At 47.3% G+C, this 23,869-nt stretch overlaps 1 protein-coding gene across 1 annotated transcript in view; it reads right to left on the minus strand.

The window, feature by feature from the left end:
- Positions 1–23,869, minus strand: part of CDK15 (cyclin dependent kinase 15) — a 41,947-nt gene that overhangs the window by 14,838 nt on the left and 3,240 nt on the right. Inside the window, exons 4-10 of the mRNA XM_056861218.1 lie at positions 22,320–22,414; positions 21,281–21,343; positions 19,151–19,274; positions 17,548–17,668; positions 16,369–16,462; positions 12,699–12,762; positions 1,149–1,197 (exon numbers count right to left, since the gene is read on the minus strand). Of these exons, the coding sequence (XP_056717196.1) occupies positions 1,149–1,197; positions 12,699–12,762; positions 16,369–16,462; positions 17,548–17,668; positions 19,151–19,274; positions 21,281–21,343; positions 22,320–22,414 (610 nt within the window). The remainder of the gene's footprint in view (positions 1–1,148; positions 1,198–12,698; positions 12,763–16,368; positions 16,463–17,547; positions 17,669–19,150; positions 19,275–21,280; positions 21,344–22,319; positions 22,415–23,869) is intronic.

Here is a 23,869-nt window from a genome sequence, read left to right on the forward strand (position 1 = left end):
GAGAAAATGGTCGCTTTGGCCGTTGGACTCTATGGCATTGAAGTCCCTCCCCTCTCCAAACCCCACCCTCCTCAGGCTCCACCCCCAAAATCTCCAGGTATTTCCCAACCTGGAGCAGGCAACCCTTGTTTATAGGGTCGCCAGGTCCCTCTTCGCCACTGGCAGGAGGTTTTTGGGGCGGAGCCTGAGGAGGGTGGGGTTTTGGGGGGAGGGACTTCAATGCCATAGAGTCCAATTGCCAAAGCAGCCATTTTCTCCAGGAGACCTGATCTCTATTGGCTGGAGTTCAGTTGGAATAGCAGGGAATCTCCAGCTGGTACCTGGAGGTTGGCAACCCTACTTGTTTAGATTCATTTTTGGATATGACGAGAAGCTGTTTGTTTGCCTAGAAAAGAAAAGCAGCCTAATAATGTCAGTGTTTACTTTTGTATGGATAAGTCCTTCTATGTGCCTTAGGAACGGTTCTCCCCACAATTGAGGAAGGGCTTCCTCCCGCATCAAAGAAGGAAGTGCAAAGTCCTGGGCATCTGCGTGGGGTGTGCAGACCCTCGAGCAAAGGAGACAGACAAATGGGGAAGGAAATCGCAGCTGTTCCCTTCTCCCGCACACCCTCACACCACAAGTGCGGCTGAAAACAAACGGTCCTGACAGTGTATAGTCTCTGACTCAGTGATGTAATCTCTGGCAATGGAGTAAGGGGGGTTACTGTCTGGTGAATGGGAAGAAGAGGCCCATAGAAAAGGCACAAAAATCTCAAGGGATACCTGGGGTGGGGCTGGGGTACTTGGCTCAGCTACTTCTTCTCTGCCATATTTCTGTTTCCTGACCCCCAGCTAATGGAACAGGTAACCTCAAAGACTTATAAGATCACCGCATCTGTACAAAGGAACCCAGGAACTCCCCCGCTCTCCTCAAATCCAGTTATCGTATATCTTATTCCAGAACATGTCCCTGCCCTGCATGTAGGGTCGCCAACTTCCAGGTACTAGCTGGAGATCTCCTGCTATTACAACTGATCTCCAGCCGATAGAGATCCCCACCCTCCCCAGGCTCCACATCCCAAATATCCAGGAATCTCCCAACCCAGAGCTGGCAACCCCATGAAGTGGGTTAGGCTGAGAGTACGTGACTGGCCCAAGGTAGCTTACCTTTCACAGATGATTCTGAGTTTTCGAGGTCTACTGGTGAAGAACCTCCCTGTAAAGTTAATACGCAGTAGCTGGATTAAACAAAAACCAAGGAAGCAGCCAGTAAAGTGTGCTTGGAATTTCAAATCATCCTATAGCATCTGTCACTCCAGTATTTATAAAAAGTAAATGTTACGAACCACTGATGATAATATCATTCTATAGTGCTGTTTAGTTATTCCTTGAATTCAAGAAATTCTAAATACTGCAATCAGTTCTCCCAGATTCTGCAACTGGAATGGATTGTGCCAATTCTGTATCCAGAAGGATAATTCAAGTACGGTAGTTCTTAATCCATTACTCACTCCCCAATACCTAACAATATCATGGAAATACCAACCTAAATGCCTTTATTAATTAACATATTTATATGCCACCTTTTCCTCGAACCCACAGCAGCTCAAAGTGGCTTACAAAAAGAATCCATCTATACAACTTTCCCTTAAATTAATACTATCCTTATAAACATAACTACAAAATGCCCACCTAAAAAGAACACATATCTTGTCACATTCACCATACGTTGTTTTTTAAAAGGGATATCTGTGCACACTTGCACAGTGCTCTGCTGCTAGAGAATTACAAATAAAGAAAAAATAAATGTTTTAAAATACCACAGAAGGGGAATTGTGTCGCTCATCCCTCATCATTTTACAGGTATTATCCAGTAGGAATTCATGACACTCTTGCACATACACACACAAACCCTACTATCGGGGGGAGGGAGGAAGCAAGAGGCAGCCTACGAAATTGGCTGTCGCTGCCTTCCCCATGCAACGCTGGGATCGGGTGGGCCAGATAGAACCCTTCCGGCACTGGGCTGGCATGGCCCAGGTAGGGGGGAGGCCATTGGCCCACCAGGAAACATCCTGGTACATATAACATCCCACCCACCCCTGGCTGCTGGTCCCAGATGAGGAGGTCTGCCAGGTCCCTCTTCACCACCGGCAAGAGGTTTTTGGGGTGGAGCCTGAGGAGGGAAGGGTTTGGGGAGGGGAGGGACTTCAATGCCATAGAGTCCAATTGCCAAAGCGGCCTGATTTTCTCCAGGGGAACTGATCTCTATCGGCTGGAGATCAGTTGTAATAGCGGGAGATCCCCAGGTACTACCTGGGGTTGCCTTAGCTGGCTCGCGGGCAGTACAAGAGCTTTCAAGGGGCTGGATCTGGTTCACGGGGCTTATGTGTGACACCCCTGTCTTAGTGTATGCTTACATAGGCTGTTGGTAAAATTGCTCCAAAATTCCCTTGGAGCTCTCTGAGGTAAATGAAGAAGCTCTTTTGCATCTGCCAAATTGCAAGACACTATGACTACTGCTTGGAGATAAGTGATTTTTTTAAAAGAAAAGTTACCAGACAGGATAGATACGATAAATTATATCTGTGAATTTAAAATGTCTGATAAAAAAGCAAATCACAGCTCTGTAAATATGCAGATGGCAGAGGGCGTGCGTACAATCACACACTCATCTGTACATGGGTTGACTGTCAACACAAGAATTACTCAATGCGTGTATAAAGAAAAACATATCAAGCGTACACTGTAAAAGGATTGTACGTGCGTTCCCTAAAACTTGTGAACAGGGCAACTGTTAACTCCTGACCCATGATTAGAAGAGAAATATATGATTGGAAGAGAAATGTATATGTAATAAGAACAACAGAGAGCCTATACATATGCCCTAACTGCCCAAAGGCAAGGTCTCTGACTGTTAGGGTTTCCAACTCCGTGTTGGGAAATACCTGGAGGTTATGGGGGTGCAGCCTTAGGAGGGCGGGGTTTGGAGTGGGGAGGGACTTCAATGCCATAGAGCCCAACTGCCAAAGTGGCCATTTTCTCCAGGTGATCTCTGTCGGCTGGAGATAAGTTGTGATAGCAGGAGATCTCCAGCTACTACCTGGAGGTTGGCAACCCTACTGACTGTAGGACAGCTTGATCATCTGTGCAGTCATGCCAAGTGGTAAGGGGAATGTTACCAATTGTAAGGGCCAGATGTGTAGTAGAACATGGAAGAAGGCTGATGTGCCTGAATATGGGCCTCTACCTTGATTTCACTGATCTGGCCACCGGGATCCATGTCATGGTAGCACTTAGTCTAGACTATTATAACACACTCTACATAGGCCTCCCCTCAGAGTTAACTCAGAGACTCCAGATGGTCCAGAATGCCACGGCTCAGTTATTATCAAGAGCGAGGCAGACTATTTATATTTCACTGCTGCCACTCCATTGGCTGTCATCAATGAGTGAATTAAACTTAAGGTATTGTCTATCACACTGGTTCCCAACCAGGGGTCTGTGGACCCCCAGGGGTCCGCAAGAACTAAATTAAGGTCCACGAAACAAAGTTATAAACCCATAATAAATTAATATTTTCAATTAAAAGTTCTCTGTTATAAATATATATATTCAAATATTATTCTAAGCTTAATGTTTAACTAACAGTTATGATTAAAGTTTATTTTCAAATTCTCCGAATTTTTATTTTGAACCTTGGGGTCCCTGCACTGAACAAAAAAGTCCTAGTGGTCCCTGGTCAAAAAAAGGTTGGGAACCACTGGTTTATCAGATACAAAGCCTTTCGTGGCCTTGGACCCTCATAGCTGCCGGCCCCCTCTTCCCCTATGCTCCACCAAAACAGCTTTGCTTATCTCCACAGGGCCTTCTCAAGGGGCCACTCCACAATAGTGCAAGATCATGGCCACCACATTATGGAATGGGGCAAGTGGGGCTTTTGCCCAGCAGGGCTTCTGATTGGCCACTGGAGATCGAATTGACTATGCAGATTATAGGAGCTTTGGAGGACTCCATGGCATCCAATGCCCACTGAGCTCTCTCTTCTCCCGAAACTCTGTCCATCTCACCCATCCATCCACCCCAGATCTCCATGAATTTCTGAAGTCAGAGTTGACCCACCCTAAAGTTCATACACACACGCCCCAACCAATCTGGCTATGAACGCAAACCAGGTGGCCAGAATGAAACGAAAGGAGGTTAAACAAACGGAACTAAAAGCAGCTAAAGGGCACCAATAGGGTTGCCACGTCCCTCTTCGCCACCAGTGGGAGGTTTTTGAGGCGGAGTCTGAGATGGGCGGGGTTTGGGGAGGGGAGGGACTTCAATGCCGTAGAGTCTAATTGCCAAAGGGGCCATTTTCTCCAGGTGATCTGATCTCCATCGGCTGGAGCTCAGTTGTAATAGCAGGAGATCTCTAGTTGTTTCCTGAAGGCTGGTGACCTTAGGCTCCAATCAATCCTCCAACTTTTAGAAACAGACAAATTCTTCCACCAATTGGTCTTGGGCAGCACGCTAACAGAGTAATACTAGGCAGAGTATTCCAGTCCAAAACAACTGGAGTAACTCTGCCTAGGATTGTGCTGCCAAGATACTTTTGGGGAAAAGGATGGGCTCGCCACTGATCTTATTAAACAAGACTGCAACTAATTTTCGGTGAGGAGCACACAGCCCTTTGGATTTTTGGCATGCTGCCGGCGATTGTGGCAGGGGCTGAAACAAGTTCCACAGGATTGCGCTGATAGAGGGTGTTCTACTCTGGGCCAAGAACAACGAGCCACCCAATTATTTTGTCTGTCGAGTGTGAACCCGCAAGAGAAAATTAACTTTGGGGAGAGCATGAAAAAAAGGACAGAAAAATAAAGTTTTCGAGCAAACTGGTCTGTAGATAAAACGTTTGCTGCTGAATCAAGCCAATACATTTTTTTAAAAGACTGAATAATACCTTAGAACCAACCCAAGTGTTACAAAATAGTCAATAAATTTCCTTTCTTCTTTGGGCTTACATTAAAAATAGCAAGGGGGCGGGAGTGGGGTTGGTGTATAGAAAAAGAGCCCGAGTATGGGCCATGGTGTAATTTTAGAAAAGTATAAAAGATAATTTCAGAATTATGGGATCATCTCATATGAGTGAGATGGGGGTTGTGTTACAAATACTGAGACCCCAGAAAGGATGCTTAGCTCCTGCACATTCCAGAAATGTCTGATCTGGCCTGCTTCCCTATTGAAGACAATTTTCTGTGTAGATCTTTCCGCTGCTATGAATGCAGAGGTATCTGCATCAGCAATGGCATTAGAACACTCACATTATAGCTTTGCATGAACTTTTCTTGCCCCGAACTCTCTTCAGCTACCATTTCCCCCATAAAGCTCTTTCTAAATAATGAGAATCATTTTGAACTCTAAAGGATTGCAACGTTATAATGATCTGTTGGCATGATCTACTCATTTCCAGCTTTTATTCATCAAAAAGGCAAGCCTCTGATCCTTTTCATTACAGAGTTATAATGGGAAATATGTAGTCTGCACTTCCCCTTGTAACTCCGTAACGAAAAGGGCTAGAGACTTACTTTTTAGAAAATGAAAGCTGGGCAGTGGTAGATTGCATCAATAGAGTGTTCTGCTTCTTTTACAGCCCTCTGATGTAGGGCAAATGGCAGCTGCAGAGGCTGGGGCAAAGAAAATGGCATCAATGAGGGCAGGACCTCAAAAAAATGTCCACCTTTCCACCCCCTGGTATCAAAAGGCCATTTGATCTGACTACAGTCTTTCCAGAAAGATTGTACCAAACCATATTTGGGAAAGATCACAGCAAAACAGAGAAATGACAGTGGACAGTTAGAGGATGACATCATATAGATACTCCTGAAAACAAATCAAGATGGAAGGAATCCAAGGTAAAGCACAACCACCATATTGCTTAGAGCATGGGTGTCAAACTAAATTGTTACGAGGGCCAGATATGACATAAATGTCACTTGGTTGGGCCAGGCCATGCTTCACCAGCCCAGATTGAGGAGGAGGAAGAGGAGGAGAAGAAGAAAAGTTGGTTTTTATATGCCGACTTTCTCTACCACTTAAGGGAGAATCAAACCGGCTTACGATCACCTTCCCTTCCCTTCCCCACAACAGACACCCTGTGAGTTAGGTGGGGCTGAGAGAGTGTGACTAGCCCAAGGTCAGCCAGCTGGCTTTGTGTGTAGGCGTGGGGAAACCAACCCAGTTCACCAGATTACCATCCGCCGCTCATGTAGAGGAGTGGGGAATCAAACCACCGCTCTTAACCACTACACCACGCTGGCTCTCGGGCCAGATAAGAGCTCCCAAGGGGCCGGATCTGGCCCGGGGGCCTTATGTTTGACGCCCCTAGCTTAGAGTGTCAGTCTTGGATATGAGAAACCCAGGTTCAAATCCCCACTCTGCCTTGGAACTTCGCTGGGTAACGTTGGGATAAAATGGAAGAGAAAGAAAAACGGAAGAGAGAACAATGTAAGCTGCTTTGTGTCCCTGTAGGGGAGGATAAACAAAACACCTGTGTGGAAACAGCTTTCCATCCCAACATGTCAACAAAACTATGATGTTACGTTTTAATAGTAAAAACAAACTGGGGAAATGTCAGTTTCAGGCGTCTGTCCCTAGCATCCCATAAGCAAACTCATCCAGGCAGGTAGCTCCGAAGCAGTAATACTTTATTAGGAGCAAAAAGACAGATAAAAGGACTGACTGCCTACAGGCAGGTGAGGCTGGTAATGGGGAACACAGGCAGGTTACATGCTAAAGACACTACGGACTGAAAAGGTAAACATTGCTAGGCAACCCCGAGATAAGCGGTTCCCAGGAAGACAGACTAAACATTACCACAGCTGCAGAAAACAGAATGAGCGAAACTGTACACAGACGTTCATAGGCATGAGAGCCAAGGACTTGACGTGTGGCCAGAACTGGGCCTGACTCATGTCAAGAGCCTTTGCTCCAGCAAAAAAAGGCAAAGGCCTGACAGGAAACACCCAAAATTTTAAAGATCACATCAGTACTCAAATGACTTTATCACGGGTGCTACGTGAGCTCCGATAATGGTTTCATTTAACCCACACAACAACCTTGCAAGGGAACGTGGGCTGAGAGACAGCTACTTACTCAAGGCTTCACCATGAGTTTCATGGCGGAGTGTGGAAAGATCCGACCTGGAACTTCCTACAGCCAAACTACCGATGGTTGATTATTTTAAATAACAGGAATGGAAAGCTTTTTGTGTTTGCCACTGCACAGTGTAACTTTGTGTCCATCCATTAAATAAGACTTCCCCTAGACCAAAAAGAGAGCCAGTGTGGTGTGGTGGTTAAGGTGTCGGACTAGGACCTGGGAAACCCAGGTTCATTGAATCATAGAATCAGAGTTGGAAGGGACCACCAGGGTTATCTAGTCCAACCCCCTGCACAATGCAGGAAATTCACAACTACCTCCCCCCCACACACACACCCAGTGACCCCCTACTCCATGCCCAGAAGATGGCCAAGATGCCCTCCCTCTCATCATTGCTGACAGATGGCCATCTAGCCTCTGCTTAAAAACCTCCATGGAAGTAGAGCTCACCACCTCCCAAGGAAGCCTGTTCCACTGAGGAACCGCTCTAACTGTTAGAAAATTCTCCCTAATGTCTAGACGGAAACTCTTTTGATTTAATTTCAACCCATTGGTTCTGGTCCGACCTTCTGGGGCAACAGAAAACAACTCAGCACCCTCCTGTATGTGACAGCCCTTCAAGTACTTGAAGATGCTTATCGTATCCCCTCTCCATCTTCTCCTCTTCAGGCTAAATATAATCAGGTTCGAATCCCCACTTGCGCCATGGAAGCTTGCTGGGTGACCTTGGGCCAGTCACCCACCCTCAGCCCTGACCCTGGCTAGTATTTGGATGCAGAGGCAGGCAATGGCAAACCACCTCTGAAGGCCTCTTGCCTTGAAAAGTCTACAGGGTTGCCATAAGTCGGCTGTGACTTGACGGCAAAAAGAAAAGAAAAGAAAAAAGGCCACAGTAGATAGCCAACTCCCATGTTGACACGCATACACCCACAATGGCTATGGTAGATTTTAGACCCAAATGCTCTTATGACTGTGGAGGTGGGGAATACATGCCCCACCTTCCTCTGATTTACAGGATGGGGGTTTTTTTTGGGGGGGGAGAGGTGCAAGAGCACTCCCGTTGTGATGCTGACGCTTCTGGGGTAAACCCAAAGTGAAGTCATTGCGTCACGCGTGTGAGATCGCCGCTGCGAGCAGCCCGGTTAACTGGCGGGCAATCGGATGGCGGAACCAGCAACTTGGTAAGCCTACCAGGGGACGGCTCCCTCTCCACAACAGCCGCCAATCAAGGAGGACACCACCTGGACCCCCCCTCCCAACAATGGCAAGAAAGATTTCCTTCCTTCTCGAATTCCGTTTCTTTCTCCTCCATAGAGATGTCTTTTAAAACGAAGCATCAGTACTGAAAAGCAGGTTCAAAATCTTATGCGGCGTTTGTTTTAAAATGCCCTCTTGTTGTTGGCAAGGCAGTGCTTGCTGTTGGTTGCTTCCATCTGCTGGTAGAAAATAAAAAAGCCAGGAGGGGGACTGAAAAAAGAGGTTTGATTTACCTCAACTATGGAACAAGTTGATAAGGACGTCTTCAAAATTCCTCTTTGGAGCCTTCACATTTATTTTCTTCTAAAGGACCTCTGTGCGCTTTTTTTCTTTGTGGTTTTCAAACTACCCAGAGAGAACTTTTCCCCTGTTGATTTCTCTGCAGAGAAACTCCTGTGCATTGCCCAGGAATCTCAGTGGGGTATCCTCGGGGGGGGGGGCAAAAGGCAGGGTTGCCAACCTCCAGGTACTAACAAAAACAAACACTCCTATGCTGAACTTACTCAAGTTATGGAAATAGACAGCACGTGGGCTCAAACTGTAGCACACCTACTTTATGTTCACAAAAAACTACCAAGCACAATTTAGAGTCCCTGATGAAGGGAGCTTTGAATCTTGAAAGCTAAAATCTTATTGGTCTTCATGATGATACTGGACTCCTCTCCTGCAGACCAGTACAGCTGCCCTCTGAAACCATCTTTAAAAACTGGGGGAGGGGGGGGCTGCTGTAGCACATGCCATTAGCTTTTAAAAGAAATGATAAATACAGGCATCATTTCTGCCAGCAAGGTCATTGGCGATTCCTTGTCGCTGCCTAGCAATGCTCCCACATTTCATGATTTTTAAAAATATGAGCTGGTTCCCAAAAGGTTACACTGGGTCATTTATGAATGGGCACTTGGACTCAAGTCAGCCCCGGTCTGACTTGGTTGTTCCTTGGAGCTCTGCACGAGTTCTCCATCCATTAGAGATGACTTCACTGCCAGCCCTTGTAATGGCCGGGTCTTCCCATTCCTCTGTTGATCTGGCTTTTCCCTCTAACCTGAGCTCAGCCAGGCTGAAATCTCTTGTGCAGATGGCAAAACCAGGCCACAAAAAGATTTTGGTTTCTCTCACAGCCAATCACAAAGCAGCGTGTAAAGAGGCGGGGATTCAAATACTTCCTGCTTCCTCGGAGCTCTTTCTGAGCAAAAGAAAGGAGTTTTAAAATGGAGGTTTGGATTTCTCCCCTCCCCACTTCCTTTCAGATTGCTCTGTTTTTTGTTGATTGTTCTTAAAATGCTTTTTTATGCGGCAATTGGGTTTTGGGGGAGGGAATCGTCTCTCACAGTGAGCACTGCAATTACAAAGCAGCATTTAAAGGGGTGGGGACTTGGAGGCTGCTGGTGCAGAGATTCCCAACAGGAAAGCGTGGGTCCAGCCAGCAACGAACCTCCCATGCATAAATGACCCAGGAGAGGCTTTGCCCACTGTCTCTTCTGTTTCGAACCAGAGTGTACATCTCCTCTGATTTTGCTTAAAATGGGAGTACTGCAGGAATTGGGATGGGAAGGGAGATGCCAGCGCAGACCCTGGCCTGCTGGAGAATGCAGCACGTTCTCACTTCAGGCCGGTTTGATTAATGAGTCTCGGCTAATTGTGCGAAAGATTCCAGGCCTTTACAACGCAAGTTCTGCTGATTGTTTCGCTAATCGCGGCCAGCATGTGAAAGTGAGAGATGCTTAGTGTCCAAGCGCTGGAGCCAAAAGAAGGCCGTTAGGAGCAAGGGAAACGCCCACTTCTTTGAAACACCCACTTCTTTGAAAAGGCGTTACTATGCTCTGCCAAACCTATAACCTCTGACTGAAAATGTTCCCCCCTTTCTTGTCTCTCCTGGTTTTCAAACAGATCGTATCCACCCCCCTCCATCTCCCCAAGCAAAGGCAAGGCATGTTGGCTAGTGTGCAGCTGGACAGACTGCACATTTCAGGGTTTTAAATATTTCACTTTTATAATGATTTCCCAGAGAACGATCCTGCTGAGAGGCTGAGGAATGGTGCTTGTTCTTCCCTCCACCCCACCCGCTCCGACACTTGGGTATACGACTGAAAGGTATCCCGTGAGAAAATATTAAACAATATGGGGGGAAAGGAAGGGGAAAGGAAGCCTGCTTTTCAGAGGATGCTTCTCATTCTGCCCACCACTTCAAAATGAGACACAACCGGCCCTTGGGAGTTCAGGACACAGAACTCGCACCCCGTCTACTTGGTAAGCAAAGAAACTGGCTTTATAAATCACACGTGTGGCTGTGCATTCACACAACACATGCCCAGAGTGTTTTTGTCTTGGCCACCTGACAATCAGGAGCAGAAGAACATAAGAAAGGCCATGCTGGATCAGGGCCATCAAGTCCAGCAGTCTGTTCCCACAGTGGCCAACCAGGGGCCTCCAGGAAGCCCACAAACAAGACAGCTGCAGCAGCATCGTCCTGCCTGTGTTCCAAAGCACCTAATATAATACACATTCTCCATTGATACAGGAGAGAATAGGTATGCATCATGACTAGTGTCCATTTTTACTAGTAACCATGAATAACCCTATCATAAGAACATAAGAAAAGCCCTGCTGGATCAGACCAAGGTCCATCAAGTCCAGCAGTCTTCTCACACATTGGCCAACCAGGTGCCTCTAAGAAGCCCACAAACAAGACGGCTGCAGGAGCATTATCCTGCCTGTGTTCCAAAGCACCTAATATAATAGGTTATGCTCCTCTGATACTGGAGAGAATGGGTATGTATCCTGACTAGTAGCCATGGATAGCCTTCTCCTCCATGAACATTTCCACTCCCCTCTTAAAGCCTTCCAAGTTGGCAGCCATCACCACATCTTGGGGCAGGGAGTTCCACAATTTAAGGTTTTAAGGGAGTTTATAACTAGAGACAACACCCATAAGAAATGTACACTAATTACAGAATTCTGAATAAAAGAGGATACGTTAGACCTGTATAAGGTCTGCGGGCTTGCTATATCTGTAGTACCAAAGACAATCAAGCACAAACCAAAAGATAAGATTGGCACAAACATACAGGAACTAGCATACAGCATCCTTTGAAGCTCAGGGCACTGGTGTGCAATTGAAACGTTCAGATCTGGACATCTAAGGTTGCCAAGCTATGCCTAGCAACTACTGGGAGCTTGAGGGGGGTGGGGACATGAGATATGACAATGCTTCCAGGAAAAACTGAAAGCGGTGTCATGTCGCTCTAGGAACTGCCAAAAACTCTATGGCAAAACTATAGAATTCCTAGTGATTCCTAGAGAAGTGAGATATCACTTCCATGCTTTCCCCAGAAGTGCTGTCACGCTGTCCGTGATGCCAGTGTTTAAAAAAACAAATCTTCCAACCGCTGCTCAGAGTGGCAGCAGGCAATGAGGGTTGCCAATGGGATATCTTCCACCACAGCGGGAAACCTAGTAACTAACCCTAGTGACATCCATCTGTTGACTCTTGACAGTATGTAATCCCTGCAGAATAGAGACAATGTGCCAGTGTGCTAGGGTTGCCAACTATAGCTTGGGATGTTCCTGGAGATTTTGGGGTCCTATCTGGGGAACTTGGGGAAGGGACTGAGTTCAGCAGAGATGTAATTCCATGGAATCTGTTCTCTGAAGCTGCCATATCCCTCGGGAGACTAATCATTGTAATCTGGAGATCAGCTGGAATTCTGGGAACACTCCAGGACCCACCTTGAGGTTGGTAACCTTACTGTGTGCACGTGTACAGAGCCTGGCAAAACAGCTCCGTAATCTATGGAAGGGGCAGGCCATGCCCCCAGCCTGCCCGTGTGTTAACCTTCCTGACCTCCCTGCCTAGTGCAGTCCCACACTGCCGCCGTGTGTGGCGTGTGACAATCGGCCTTTTCCAAAAGGAAATGGAAAAGAAATAGGGTTGCCAGCTCTGAGTTGGGAAATACCTGGAGGTTTTGGGGGTGGAGCCTGATAAGGGAGGGGTTCGGGCAGGAGAGGGACTTCAATGCCATCGAGTCCAATTGCCATAGCGGCCAGGTTCTCCAGGTGAGCTGCTCTCTATTGGCTGGAGATCAGTTGTAATAACAGGAGATCTCCAGCTAGTACCTGGAGATTGGCAACCCTAGGCCAATGGCATGACGTCCTTTCTGGGAAAAACCAGCATAGAACTGCTTTCAGAAGGGGAACCTGAGAGCTCTTTAAGTGTCCTGAACTTTAGGAAGCCGTGATGGATTTACTCCTGTGAAAAGCAGTTTCGATTAGCATTCCTGGGCTGTTAGCACTTTGAAGTAGCAGCCAGTCTGCCCATACCTGGCCTGTAGTGGCGAAGCTTCGAAACTCCAGGCCAGGTTTTCTCCGTTGGGACTCCCAGTACCTGTACAGAGGCAAGAGAGAAAAACAAATAAAAAAATCAATGTTGCTTCTAAAATCATGAGTGTAGATTCCATTCTAGTCCTGATTTACTCCTGGAGAGGGACTCTAAAAGCTTTTTGTATCAGGGAAGCTGGGAATATAAATCCACTTGACTGGCAGCTCTGACAGGTGCCATTTCCAATAGATCTGTGGCGGCCCAAACCACCCCACGCTCTTATTTACCGCCAAGGCTCTGCCCTAGAGACCAAGACGGCAGCGACGAGTGATTCTCTACGGTCGCAATTCCCCCCCAAAATGATAGGCATTCGGAAGCCGTGCACTACTGTGGCTGTGATCCAAACCCCTGCTGCTATGAGATGAAAAGGAATAGCGCGTCAACGGATCTTCTGACAGGTGTTCAAAAACAATTCAGGGCACAAGCCGGAGTCGCAGGGGGCCTGAGAAACGCTGCACCACAGTGAGGTGGTCTGAGCTCACCGCAGGACTATGCCCTCGAGCAAACAAATGCTGGCCGGGGAAGATGAAACGCCCCAAAGCAAGATTTTTTGCCACTGGCTGAATGCAAGGTACTCTTCTCTTTGGCACTGGAATTGCAGTTCTTTGCATCAGTGTTTGGCAATCATGGCCCTTTCTTGAGTGCCCAGGGAGTGCCAATTGCCACTTTGGGGTCAGGAAGCAATTTCCCTCCAGGCCAGATATCCTGGAGGGTTTTTTTTGGGCCATCTTCTGGATGTGAAGTAGGGTCACTGGGGTGTGAGTGGGGGAGGTAGTTGTGAATTTCCTGCATTGTGCAGGGGGTTGGACTAGATGGCCCTGGAGGTCCCTTCCAACTCTATGATTCTGTGATTCTATAAGTCTATTTTAAGGTTGGTTCAGCAAACTCTTGCTGCAGTCCTGTGGATCTGTATCGACTCTGGCATTGCCAGCCCCCAAGTGGGCCTGGAGAGCTCCCAGAATTGCACCTGATCTGAGAGCCAGCGTGGTGTAGTGGTTATGAGAGGTGGTTTGGAATGGTGGACTCTGATCTGGAGAACCGGGTTTGATTCCCCCACTCCTACACATGAGTGGCGGAGGCTAATCTGGTGAACTGGATTTGTTTCCCCACTCCTATACATGAAGCCAGCTGGATGACCCTGGGCTAGTCACATTCTCTCAGTCCCACCTACCTCACAGGGTTTCTGTTGTGGGGAGGGGAAGGGAAGGTGATTGTAAACCGGTTTGATTCTTCCTTAAGTGGCAGAGAAAGTCGGTGTATGAAAAGCAACTCTTCTCTTTCTTCCTACAGAGATCAGTTTTCCTGGAGAAACTTGCTGCTTTGGAGGGTGGATTTTACAGCATTACATCCCGCTGCAGTCCCCCCCCCCACCTCTCCAAACTTTGCCTTCCCCAGACTCTACCCTCAAATCTCCAGAAATTTCCCAACCTAGATTTGATAACCCTAATTGACTCAAATGGACTTGCTGGGATATTATTATTTTTTACGCTTATATCCCGCCCTCCCCTTTCATAGCAGGGCTCAGGGAGGCTAACAACAGTGTTTACAATAAATACACATGAAAGGGGCAGTGGTAGAGCATCTGCTTGGCATGCAGAAGGTCCCGGGTTCAATCCCAGCATCTCCAGTTAAAGGGACTAGGCAAGTAGGTGATGGGAAAGACCTCTGCCTGAGACCCTGGAGAGCTGCTGCCGGTCTGAGTAGACAATACTGATTTGGATGGACCGAGGGTCTCATTCCGTATAAGGCAGCTTCGTGTGTTCATGTGTTTAAAAACAGACTTGTTAAAATACAATAATTCAAAACATTACATCTTAAAAAAAACCATAGTGATGGTGCTTAAGGATCAAAAATCAGAACAGCATCCCCACCTAAAAACATAGTATTAAACTGCAATGGAAACCAGGGTGCACAGCAACCAACAACAGCCAGTTCATAACCGAGAAGAGCTGACATGGGACAGGTGGAAAGGGAAGGGGGGACCAGGTGGCAGAAGCGGAGGGAGGTCGCCACAGTCCGGGCCACCAGTCGATTTTAACCATTTTAAACCATGGTGATGGAAAGTGCCGTCAAGTCACAGCTGACTTATAGTGACCCCATAGGGGTTTCAAGGCAAGAGACCTTCAGGAGTGGTTAGCCATTGCCTGCCTCCGTGTGGGCCAAAAGAGTTCTGAGAGAACTGTGACTGGCCCAAGGTCACCCAGCAGGCTTCATGTGGAGGAGTGGGGAATCGAACCTGCTTCTCCAGATTGGAGTCCACTAATCTTAACCACGACACCACGCTTGCTGTCTGTTTTAAACCATCACTGTCCTCAACTATAGGCCTGGCAGAACAACTCCATCTTGCAGGCGCAGTGAAATTGAACCAGATGTTTTATGGCCCGGACCTCCGACAAGCAGGGTACGGCCAGATGAGACAGGACCTTTTATTTAGTACACGTACAATTGCCATTGACTTACATGGATGCATTTGGGAATGATTTGGAGGTCTAAATCATTCCCAAATGCATCCATGTAAGTCAAATGTTTGAAACAGATTGTGTGTGTGTGTAAAGTGCCATCAAGTCGCAGCTGATTTATGGCGACCCCTTTTTGGGGTTTTCATGGCAAGAGACTAAGGGAAGTATATTTCATGCTGCATACCATATACTAAATAGTTCCTATGATCAGAAATATTCCCGCTTAGCCACAAAGCTCATTGAATGACCTTGGACCAGTCTCTCTCTCTCTCTCTCTCTTAGCCTAACTTACCTCACAGGGTCTTTGGGAGAACAAAGAAAAGAGGGGGAAATTACCCAGCTCTCCTTGGTGGAAAAGGTGGGACAAAAAGTAGATAAGTAGTATGAAACTTGAAGCAAGGATTCAGACCAAACTATACAGTGGAGGATTATGAATCACGCACATCAGTTTGGCCCTCAAAGTTTTGAAAAACAGGGATCCAGTTTTCAATGGGGCTTTTGAGTGTATCGCATCCTGCTTGATTATTTTATCTTTTTAATACTTAATGGATTGCAATTTTATTTAGTGGGCCTTGATTAATGTTTCTTAATGTGCTGCTGCAGATTGGATGTGTGTTGAGAAAGCAATAAAGTAAAAGTTTAAAATATGAGCTCCTACATATACAGGGCTAATATTGCTATGACGTGACTACTGACAGGAATAAGGATGTTTCCTGGGATTGTTCTCGAGGAAGCACATAACAATCAATGATGCTGAACGATATTAGTCGCTCTTCAAGAGAGGCCACAATTCCACTTGAAGTGGCGTAACAAGACTTGAAACTTCTCTGTCCCTCCTTCAACTCGCTGTCAATCTAACTGGCTTTAAATTTTGGATGAGACAAGACAGACATCAAAGCGAAGTCCCTTTGATTGATCTTAGTGTTTAAAGGAAAGTTGCCAAATATAGATTGGCTTGTTGGATAAAAACCCTAAACTTAACACATTGGATTGGGTTGGAGGATTTCGATCAAACTCTTTTTTTGCTGGGCCCAGCCGCCGTCATCACAACTTACCCCAAAAGGTGTGTGTGTGAGGAGGGGGGAACGTTAGCTGACCCTTTAAAATGCAAATAATTTTTAATTCCATGTTCCTGATATATCATTATATTTACCTCCCAGATTTTCTCCAGCTGTTCAAAGGTGTTGTGAACCCCTGGAAACAGTGGCTGACCCTGAAGCATCTCAACAAATATGCAGCCTGCACCCCTGCAGGGGGGAAAGGGGTATTATCTTCATTTACTCATTCATGCAATACAGATATTAAACATGTAGAGATACATACGTACATACAGAGCGAGATAAAATAAAATTACATATTTTCAATCGAAAGCAAAAGTGTATGTGAAAACGTTGGTAGATGGCATGTGACAAGTATCCATTTTGCCATAAGCTTCCCACAAGTTTATGGCAGCGCTGATGGTTACCTGAATCCCTACTCTTTGTGCTGGCAGAAAGTGCCATCAAGCCACAACCAACTTATGGTGACCCCATAGGGTTTCCAAGGCAAGAGACAAACAGAGGTGTTTTGCCATTGCCTGCCGTGTAGCAACAGTGGACTTCCTTGGGATTCTCCCATCCAAGTACTAACCAGGGCTGACCTTGCTTAGCCACTGAGATCTGACAAAATTGGGCTAGACTGAGCTATCCAGGACAGGGCAAGAGACAAACAGAGGTGGTTTGCCATTGCCTGCCTCTGCATAGAAACCCAGGGCTTCCTTGGTGGTCTCCCTTCCAAATACTAACCAGCACCAGCCTTGCTTAGCTACTGAGATCTGACGAGATCAAGCTAGACTGGACCATCCAGGACAGGGCAAGAAATGAACAGAGGTGGTTTGCCATTGCCTGCCTCTGTGTTCCAACCCAGAGCTTCATCAGCTGTCTCCCATCCAAGTACTAACCAGAGCTGACCCTGCTTAGCTACTGAGATCTGACAAGATTGGGCTAAACTGGGACATCCAGGACAGGGCAAGAGACGAACAGAGGTGGTTTGCCATTGCCCGCCTCTGCGTAGCAACCCAGGGCTTCCTTGGTGGTCTTCCTTCCAAGTACTAACCACGGCCGGTCTTGCTTAGCTTCCGAGATCTGATGAGTTCAGGATAGCCTGAGCCATCCAGGTCAGGGCTCCTCCCCTTAAGGGTTATTTAAGAAATGCAGGCAATGGTTGCAATAGAGCTGCTCCCCCACCGTGCCTTCTTGTGCCGTCGTGGTCCTCGCGAGGTGGCCAAAAAGGGGAGAAGCCCTTTCTGTGGCTCACCATGCAGACACCACCACTAGCCAAAGTTGGCTCTCACCAGATATCCACCTCGGAAGAATACTCAGTGGCTCCCATCAGCACTTCGGGAGGCCGATAGCCCAGTGTCACCACCTCAGCAGAGTAGGTCTGACCAGGAATGGACTTGGCACGAGCAAGACCTGCCAGGAGAGGGGGACAAAATCAGTCACCTTTAAAGCTCATACAACATTTCAATTCTATGGTTGTTTATGCATGGGTACTTTCACTAGGGTTGCCAACAGAGTTCCCCTGGAGAAAATGTCTGCTTTGGCAATTGGACTCTACGGCATTGAAGTCCCTCCCCTGAGGAGTCTGAGGAGGGCAGGGTTTGGGGAAGGGTTTCTTCATCTTGCTTCAAGGACCTTGAGTCTCATGGACTATCGTTGCAAACTAATATAGGACCGTACGAGGTTCATTTTTTATATTTGTGACTGTATAATTGACTTAAATGCTTGTTTACTTTACTGTTTGTGCTTATGCTTGTGCATAGAATACAGTTTGAATATACGCACGATTGCGTTTGCTTTTTGCCATAAGTGCCTGAGATTTTCCAGTAACGACCTGGAGGTTGGCAACCCTACTCACAGGGTTGTTGTGAGGATACAATGGGAGAACCATGTAAGCTACCCTCAGCTCCTTGGCAGAAGGCTGAGATTTAAAAAATGTACTCGGCAGCAAGGAAAATTCTCATTTTAAGTGAATTGGTTTCATCTTGCTGTGCCTGGAATCATTTAAATTAAATTATCTGTGTATCCTTTTACAGAAAGACTCCAAAGATGGGCTACAGCAGGGATGGGGAACGTCAGGCCCGGGGGCCGTTTAAGACCTGCGAAATCATTTGGTCTGGCCCTCTGTGGGTCCTGGCAGATCTCTAGCTCAGAAGGATCTAAGACTGGCAATCCGCCCCCTCTCGCGGACAGGAATAGCCTCTATTCAAGGCAGATGTGAGTTTGTTTTGCCGGGAAAAGAAACCTTCTCCTCCCCCCTTGCAGAAGAGTTGTTAGCTATGGAGTGGCTAGGACCGCCCAAGACACTGTGTTAACCCTTTCCCACCCGGGCCACGGAGAAACGTATTCCCTCTGTACTACAAGAGGACTGGGGGCAGAAGTGGCGACAATGGAGGGGTTAAAGGGGGCAGGGCCAGAATGTGCAGGGGGGGGGGAGTTCTTAGCCAGTGTGTCCTCATTTCATTCCCGCAGGAGGAGGTAGCAGGAGCCGGCTGTAGAATCCGGCCCCGACCATGCGGAGCATGAGCAACTCCGGCGTGCAGCTGGACGGCTACGCCCGGCTGGTGCAACAGACCATCCTGTGCCACCAGGTGGGCGAGTGCGCCACTGGTTGGATGCCTGCCTGCTTGCCCATGTGTGTGGGGGGTCATCTGGGGCAACTGCCTGCTTGGGGCTTGGTCGACTAATTTTTAAGTTGATAATTTTGTATGGCCCGCAAATGATGTTGCAAACTTCCAAGTGGCCCTTGGCGGAAGAATGGTTCTCCACCCCTGGGCTACAGGAACATATCCCCGCCCCCCCCCCGCCCCCCGCGACAAACACTGCACATTCGATGAGAGAAAAGCTGGGGGGGCTTTCCATTCACGGTCATGCAGAAGCCTGGCTGAGACTCACCGAAGTCCGCTAACTTGAGCTCTCCAAGGCAACTGAGGAGCAAGTTTGGAGGTTTCAGGTCCCGGTGAAGGATGTGGTGTTGATGGATATAAGCCAGGGCTCTCAGAAGTTGAAACATAAAGAGCTGGGGGTGCGGGAGAGAGATAGAGAGGGAGAAACCAGACGGCTGGGGTTAGCGATTGATCAGTTACCACGGCATGTCAGGGAAAAGCCTCCGATATGAAAGGGAGAGGTAGGCAGGAGAGGTGGGGGGGAAGCATCCTTAAAACTCCCTTGCAATCAACAGTGCAGGCCAGAGAAGCAGATTGTTGCGGGCGGCTTCACACTGGAACAAGTGAAAGGATTTTAAGCATGGCTCCGCTGGGAGTTTGGCTGCCTGCAGCTTCTCAACAGCATTTCAAAACCTCACTTTATTAAAAAAGAAGAAGAAGAAGAAGAAGAAGAAGCCAACCGATAACTTGCAAATGTTTGTAATAACTAGCAGCTCAGGCAGGCAACCTGGCACAAAATGGAGCGCACCAAAGCCTTATGCTGTCTTTGAAGCATTTGCTTTATTTCAGGCAGAGAGGCAGCCCCTCTGGACAGCAAATCTGCTTCCCCACCTCAGACCCCGAGAGAGAGAGAGAGAGAGAGAGAGAGAGAGAGAGAGAGAGAGAGAGAGAGAGAGAGAGAGGTTGCATTCTCAGAATCCTTCAACTAGGCTTACAGGCCCTGCCTGTTTGCTTCTGTCTGGAGAACCAGCATGGTGTAGTGGCAGACTCTAATCTGGAGAACCGGGTTTGATTCCCCACTCCTCCACATGAGCGGCAGACTCTAATCTGGTGAACTGAGTTGGTTTCCCCACTCCTACACATGAAGCCAGCTGGGTGACCTTGGGCTAGTCACAGCTCTCTCAGCCCCACCTACCTCACAGGGTGTCTGTTGTGGGGAGGGAAAGGTGATTGTAAGCCAATTTGATTCTCCTTCTCCTCCTCCTCTTCTCTAGGAATCTGAAGTGTTTCAGACACACACACCCTCCCTTCAGCTGAGAGGATCACATCTAAGCCCCTCAGGGTGTCAGGTTGCTACACACTTTCCAAAACTTGTATTCAGCAGGGTCCACTCTCTTGACACAAATGTTAATCAATTAAAAACAACATCAGAACCAATATCCATTTGCCCAACCTTGGCAGAATTGTTTTCTATCAGCAGGTCAGAAGAAACAAAGAGGATGCTGAAAGAGGAGGTTTTCAAATTCCCACAGTGTCTGAATATGTTAACAGGTGTAAAGGTAAGGCACCTGGTTCTCTCAGGCCATTTTTGCATGGTAATTAGCAGCGCGTTCCAGGCTGGATTGCCCCGCATTTTTTTAATTTTTCACGCTGAACCGTCATTCCGGAAGTGACTGTGAAGCCAGTGCTTACCTGCTTTGCATTACTAGAGAGCACATTTAACGCAACCTTTGGTGTTTGCCGTGAAGAATCCCCCTGAAGGAACCATGCAAAATAACAGCGGCGGGTTAGCTATGCACATGCGAATGGCTATGCAAACAGGAAAAAAGGAGCAGGCGAGTGGGGGTGGAATTTCTCCTTTTGCGTCGGGACCGCGAACGGGCATTTTTGAAGTTGCATTTTTAAAAAAGCTTTGAGCGAGCATCAAAATTGACCATGCATAAACGGCCTCAGAGATACAGGACACCTGAGGGATGTTTTCTGCAGAAATAACTGGAAGTGAAGGCCAAGAGTTAAAGAGCTTCCTGCATTGAGTGTGTGTTTTTAGGGTTGTTTAAAACGACCAAACCAAAAATGCTAACCTTTGTATTGTAGTTTATTTTAGTAGCTGCTATTTAAACAGAAATTAGAACCTAGGTTTCTTAAGCCCAACCATCTGTCCCAGGGGTGTCGAACTCAATCATTACAAGGGCCGGATATGACATAAATGTCACTTGGTCGGACTGGGCCATGCCTCGCCAGCCCAGACTGAGAGTGGTGTGTGTGTGGCTGCCTTGGCTGGCCGGATAAGAGCTCTCAAGGGGCCGGATCTGGCCCGCAGGCTTTGTGTTTGACACCCCTGATGTATCCACTGCAGCCTTCTGGCTCTTGGAACCTGATCTTTGCATACCGAAGAAGTGTTTGGCCCTGCAGGGCTTACCATGGCATTATGAAAATGAATCCCCCCTGGATGCCGGGACATGTACTGAGCCAAGTCTGTGTCCTAAACAGGCATGGAAGAGAGAAAGAAAAACAGAAAATCTAGTCCTCTGAGAGCTTATCCACAGGATCTGATCATTAGGTTCAACCACATTTTAGAACAAGAGACCAACAAAGCTACCCTCTGAAATGATTTTAGAACACATACAAGATTTCCACAAGCCCATTGTTTATTTAAACAGCACAATATTCCGTCTTCTGACAAGGGACGGGGGAATAACCTTCCTACAGGAAAGTCAGACATCCAACCATGCTGCCTCTTCCCTTTGAAAAAAATGTCTGGCCAGGTGTGTGCCGCAGGGCAAAGGGTTAAAAATTGGTAGGGCTCAGTTGTGGGAACAAGGGAAGGGGCAAGGCTTGCTAGACCTCACACTGGAGTCAGCTAGCAGGGAAAGCACAACCTCAAGTCACAGGTCTTTGACCACTGCTATAGGCTCTGTTGTGACGTGTTGGGTCACAATCTGATGACTGGTGGCAAAAAATCCTATTGAATTCAGTTAGGGTTGCCAGGTCTGTCCTGGCAACTGGTGGGAGCTTTGTAGGTGGCAGGGATCCACACTCCTAGGGTTGCCAGGTCCCTCTTCACCACTGGCAGGAGGTTTTGGGAGCAGAGCCTGAGGAGGGCGGGGTTCGAGGAGGGGAGGGACTTCAATGCCATAGAGCCCAATTGCCAAAGCAGCCATTTTCTAAAGGTGAACTGATCTCTATTGGCTGGAGATCAGTTGTAATAGTGGGAGATCTCCAGCTAGTACCTGGAGGTTGGCAACCCTATCCAGAATCAATCATAATTCCAGATCTCTAGGCCCAACCTGGAGGTTGGCAAACCTAAGTGGAATGGGGAGAACAAGCAAGAAGCACCAGTCATGATAATGTACTCCTTATACCTCAATTATAGTTTAAAAAACTTCACAAGATTGCAAAAATGTACATGGTATTCTCATTGGCTTACAGATGTTCACAAAGTGTAGACAGCAACTCACCACGTACTCCAAAACCAACGTCAGGGTCTCCTTCGTCTGGATAATGTCATGTAGCAGCACAATATTGGCATGTTTTAGACCCTTGAGGAGGGAAGCTAAAGAAACACAGTGAACGGCAGTCAGGTCAAGAGCTGCTGTGTGAAAGGAAATAGCTTAAGGCCATGGTTTCTGCAGCAGTGTCAAGGCAATGTTGAATTCAACAGTTTGGGATTAACAGCCTGGGATTCGGAGCGAGGGCCGTAAATGACAGGATTTGTGTTCTTCCCAACAGAAGTTGACAGGGAAGTTAAAATTATGAGTGTGCGTCCCCCACCCCCAACACGGTCTGCTTTTCTTATTGGCATTACAAAGTGCAGGTCATGCCCTTAGAGAGGGTGAACAGTTGCCTGATAAATTCTAGGACAGGCCAAAGATCAGTTCAGATGCTGGCATGAAAGAATGCCTCGACGACTAACTCTAATTTATATTAGAATCCAATCCCATTCTTAAAAACTCGTTGTCCTGGTAGAGTGTCTGTTTCACCCAGGACCACTTTGAAATGCAGTTTTTTTTGGGCGGGGGGATTGAGACACAATGGGCATTTAAGTCTATAGGCTGGCCTGGTAGGCAGGCAGTTGTTTTACACACTCACACATATACACACACAAGCCCTCCTTTCACCTTAGTGTGGGAAAAGATTAGTGTGGCCCACTGGGACCTCAAGGCAGACTAAAGAACTAGTCTTTGTAGTAAATTAAACAAAGTGTTTTGGATATTACATTTGTCTGGATCATCTATCCAAAGGCCTGATGGGAATATGCTTGAGCAAACGCGTGAATCAGAGACATCAAGAGAACTTCAGACATGTTGTCCAGTACTGTGACTTTTCCTGGCCATCAAAAAAAGAGCAGAGGGGGAGAATGAGGAAAAGAGCATCCTCTAGGGTTGCCAACTCTAGGTGGGGAAATTTCTGGAGATTTGGGGGGGTGGAGCCCAGCTGGAGAGGGAAGAGTGGGGGAGGGGAGGGACCTCAGCAGGGTTTAATGCCATAGAGTCACCCCTCCAAAGCAGCCATTTTCTCCCAAAGATCTGATCTCTGTTGTGATTCTGGGAGATCTCCTGGAGATCTGGCCACTTCCATAGTCTGGAACTACTGGATGAATGTGTTAGTTTTCTAAAATCAAGGGAAAAATGAATTGCAAAAGTTAGCAATTAATGCAGTGTAGTGTGCACATCTTGAATTCCCCCCGCAATCAAGTCTCAGCTGACTTATGCTGACCCCGTAGGGTTTTCAAGGCAAGAGGTGTCTTGTCATTGCCTGCCTCCACATCCTGACCCTGGTATTCTTTGGAGGTCTCCCATCCACATACTAGCCAGTGTCAGGGCTGAGAGTGTGTGACTGGGCCAAGGTACCGTAACCCAATGGGCTTCCATGGCGCAAGTGGGGATTTGAACCTTGGTTTTCCAGGTCCCAGTCTGACATTTTAACCACTACTGGCGCTAACTCTTGATGGGTATGGGTACTTAATTTCTAACAAGACAGAAAAAGAGAGGAAGGGAAGGGCACTCTC

Source organism: Euleptes europaea, chromosome 15 (assembly GCF_029931775.1).
Source record: "Euleptes europaea isolate rEulEur1 chromosome 15, rEulEur1.hap1, whole genome shotgun sequence".
Taxonomy (NCBI): domain Eukaryota; kingdom Metazoa; phylum Chordata; class Lepidosauria; order Squamata; family Sphaerodactylidae; genus Euleptes; species Euleptes europaea.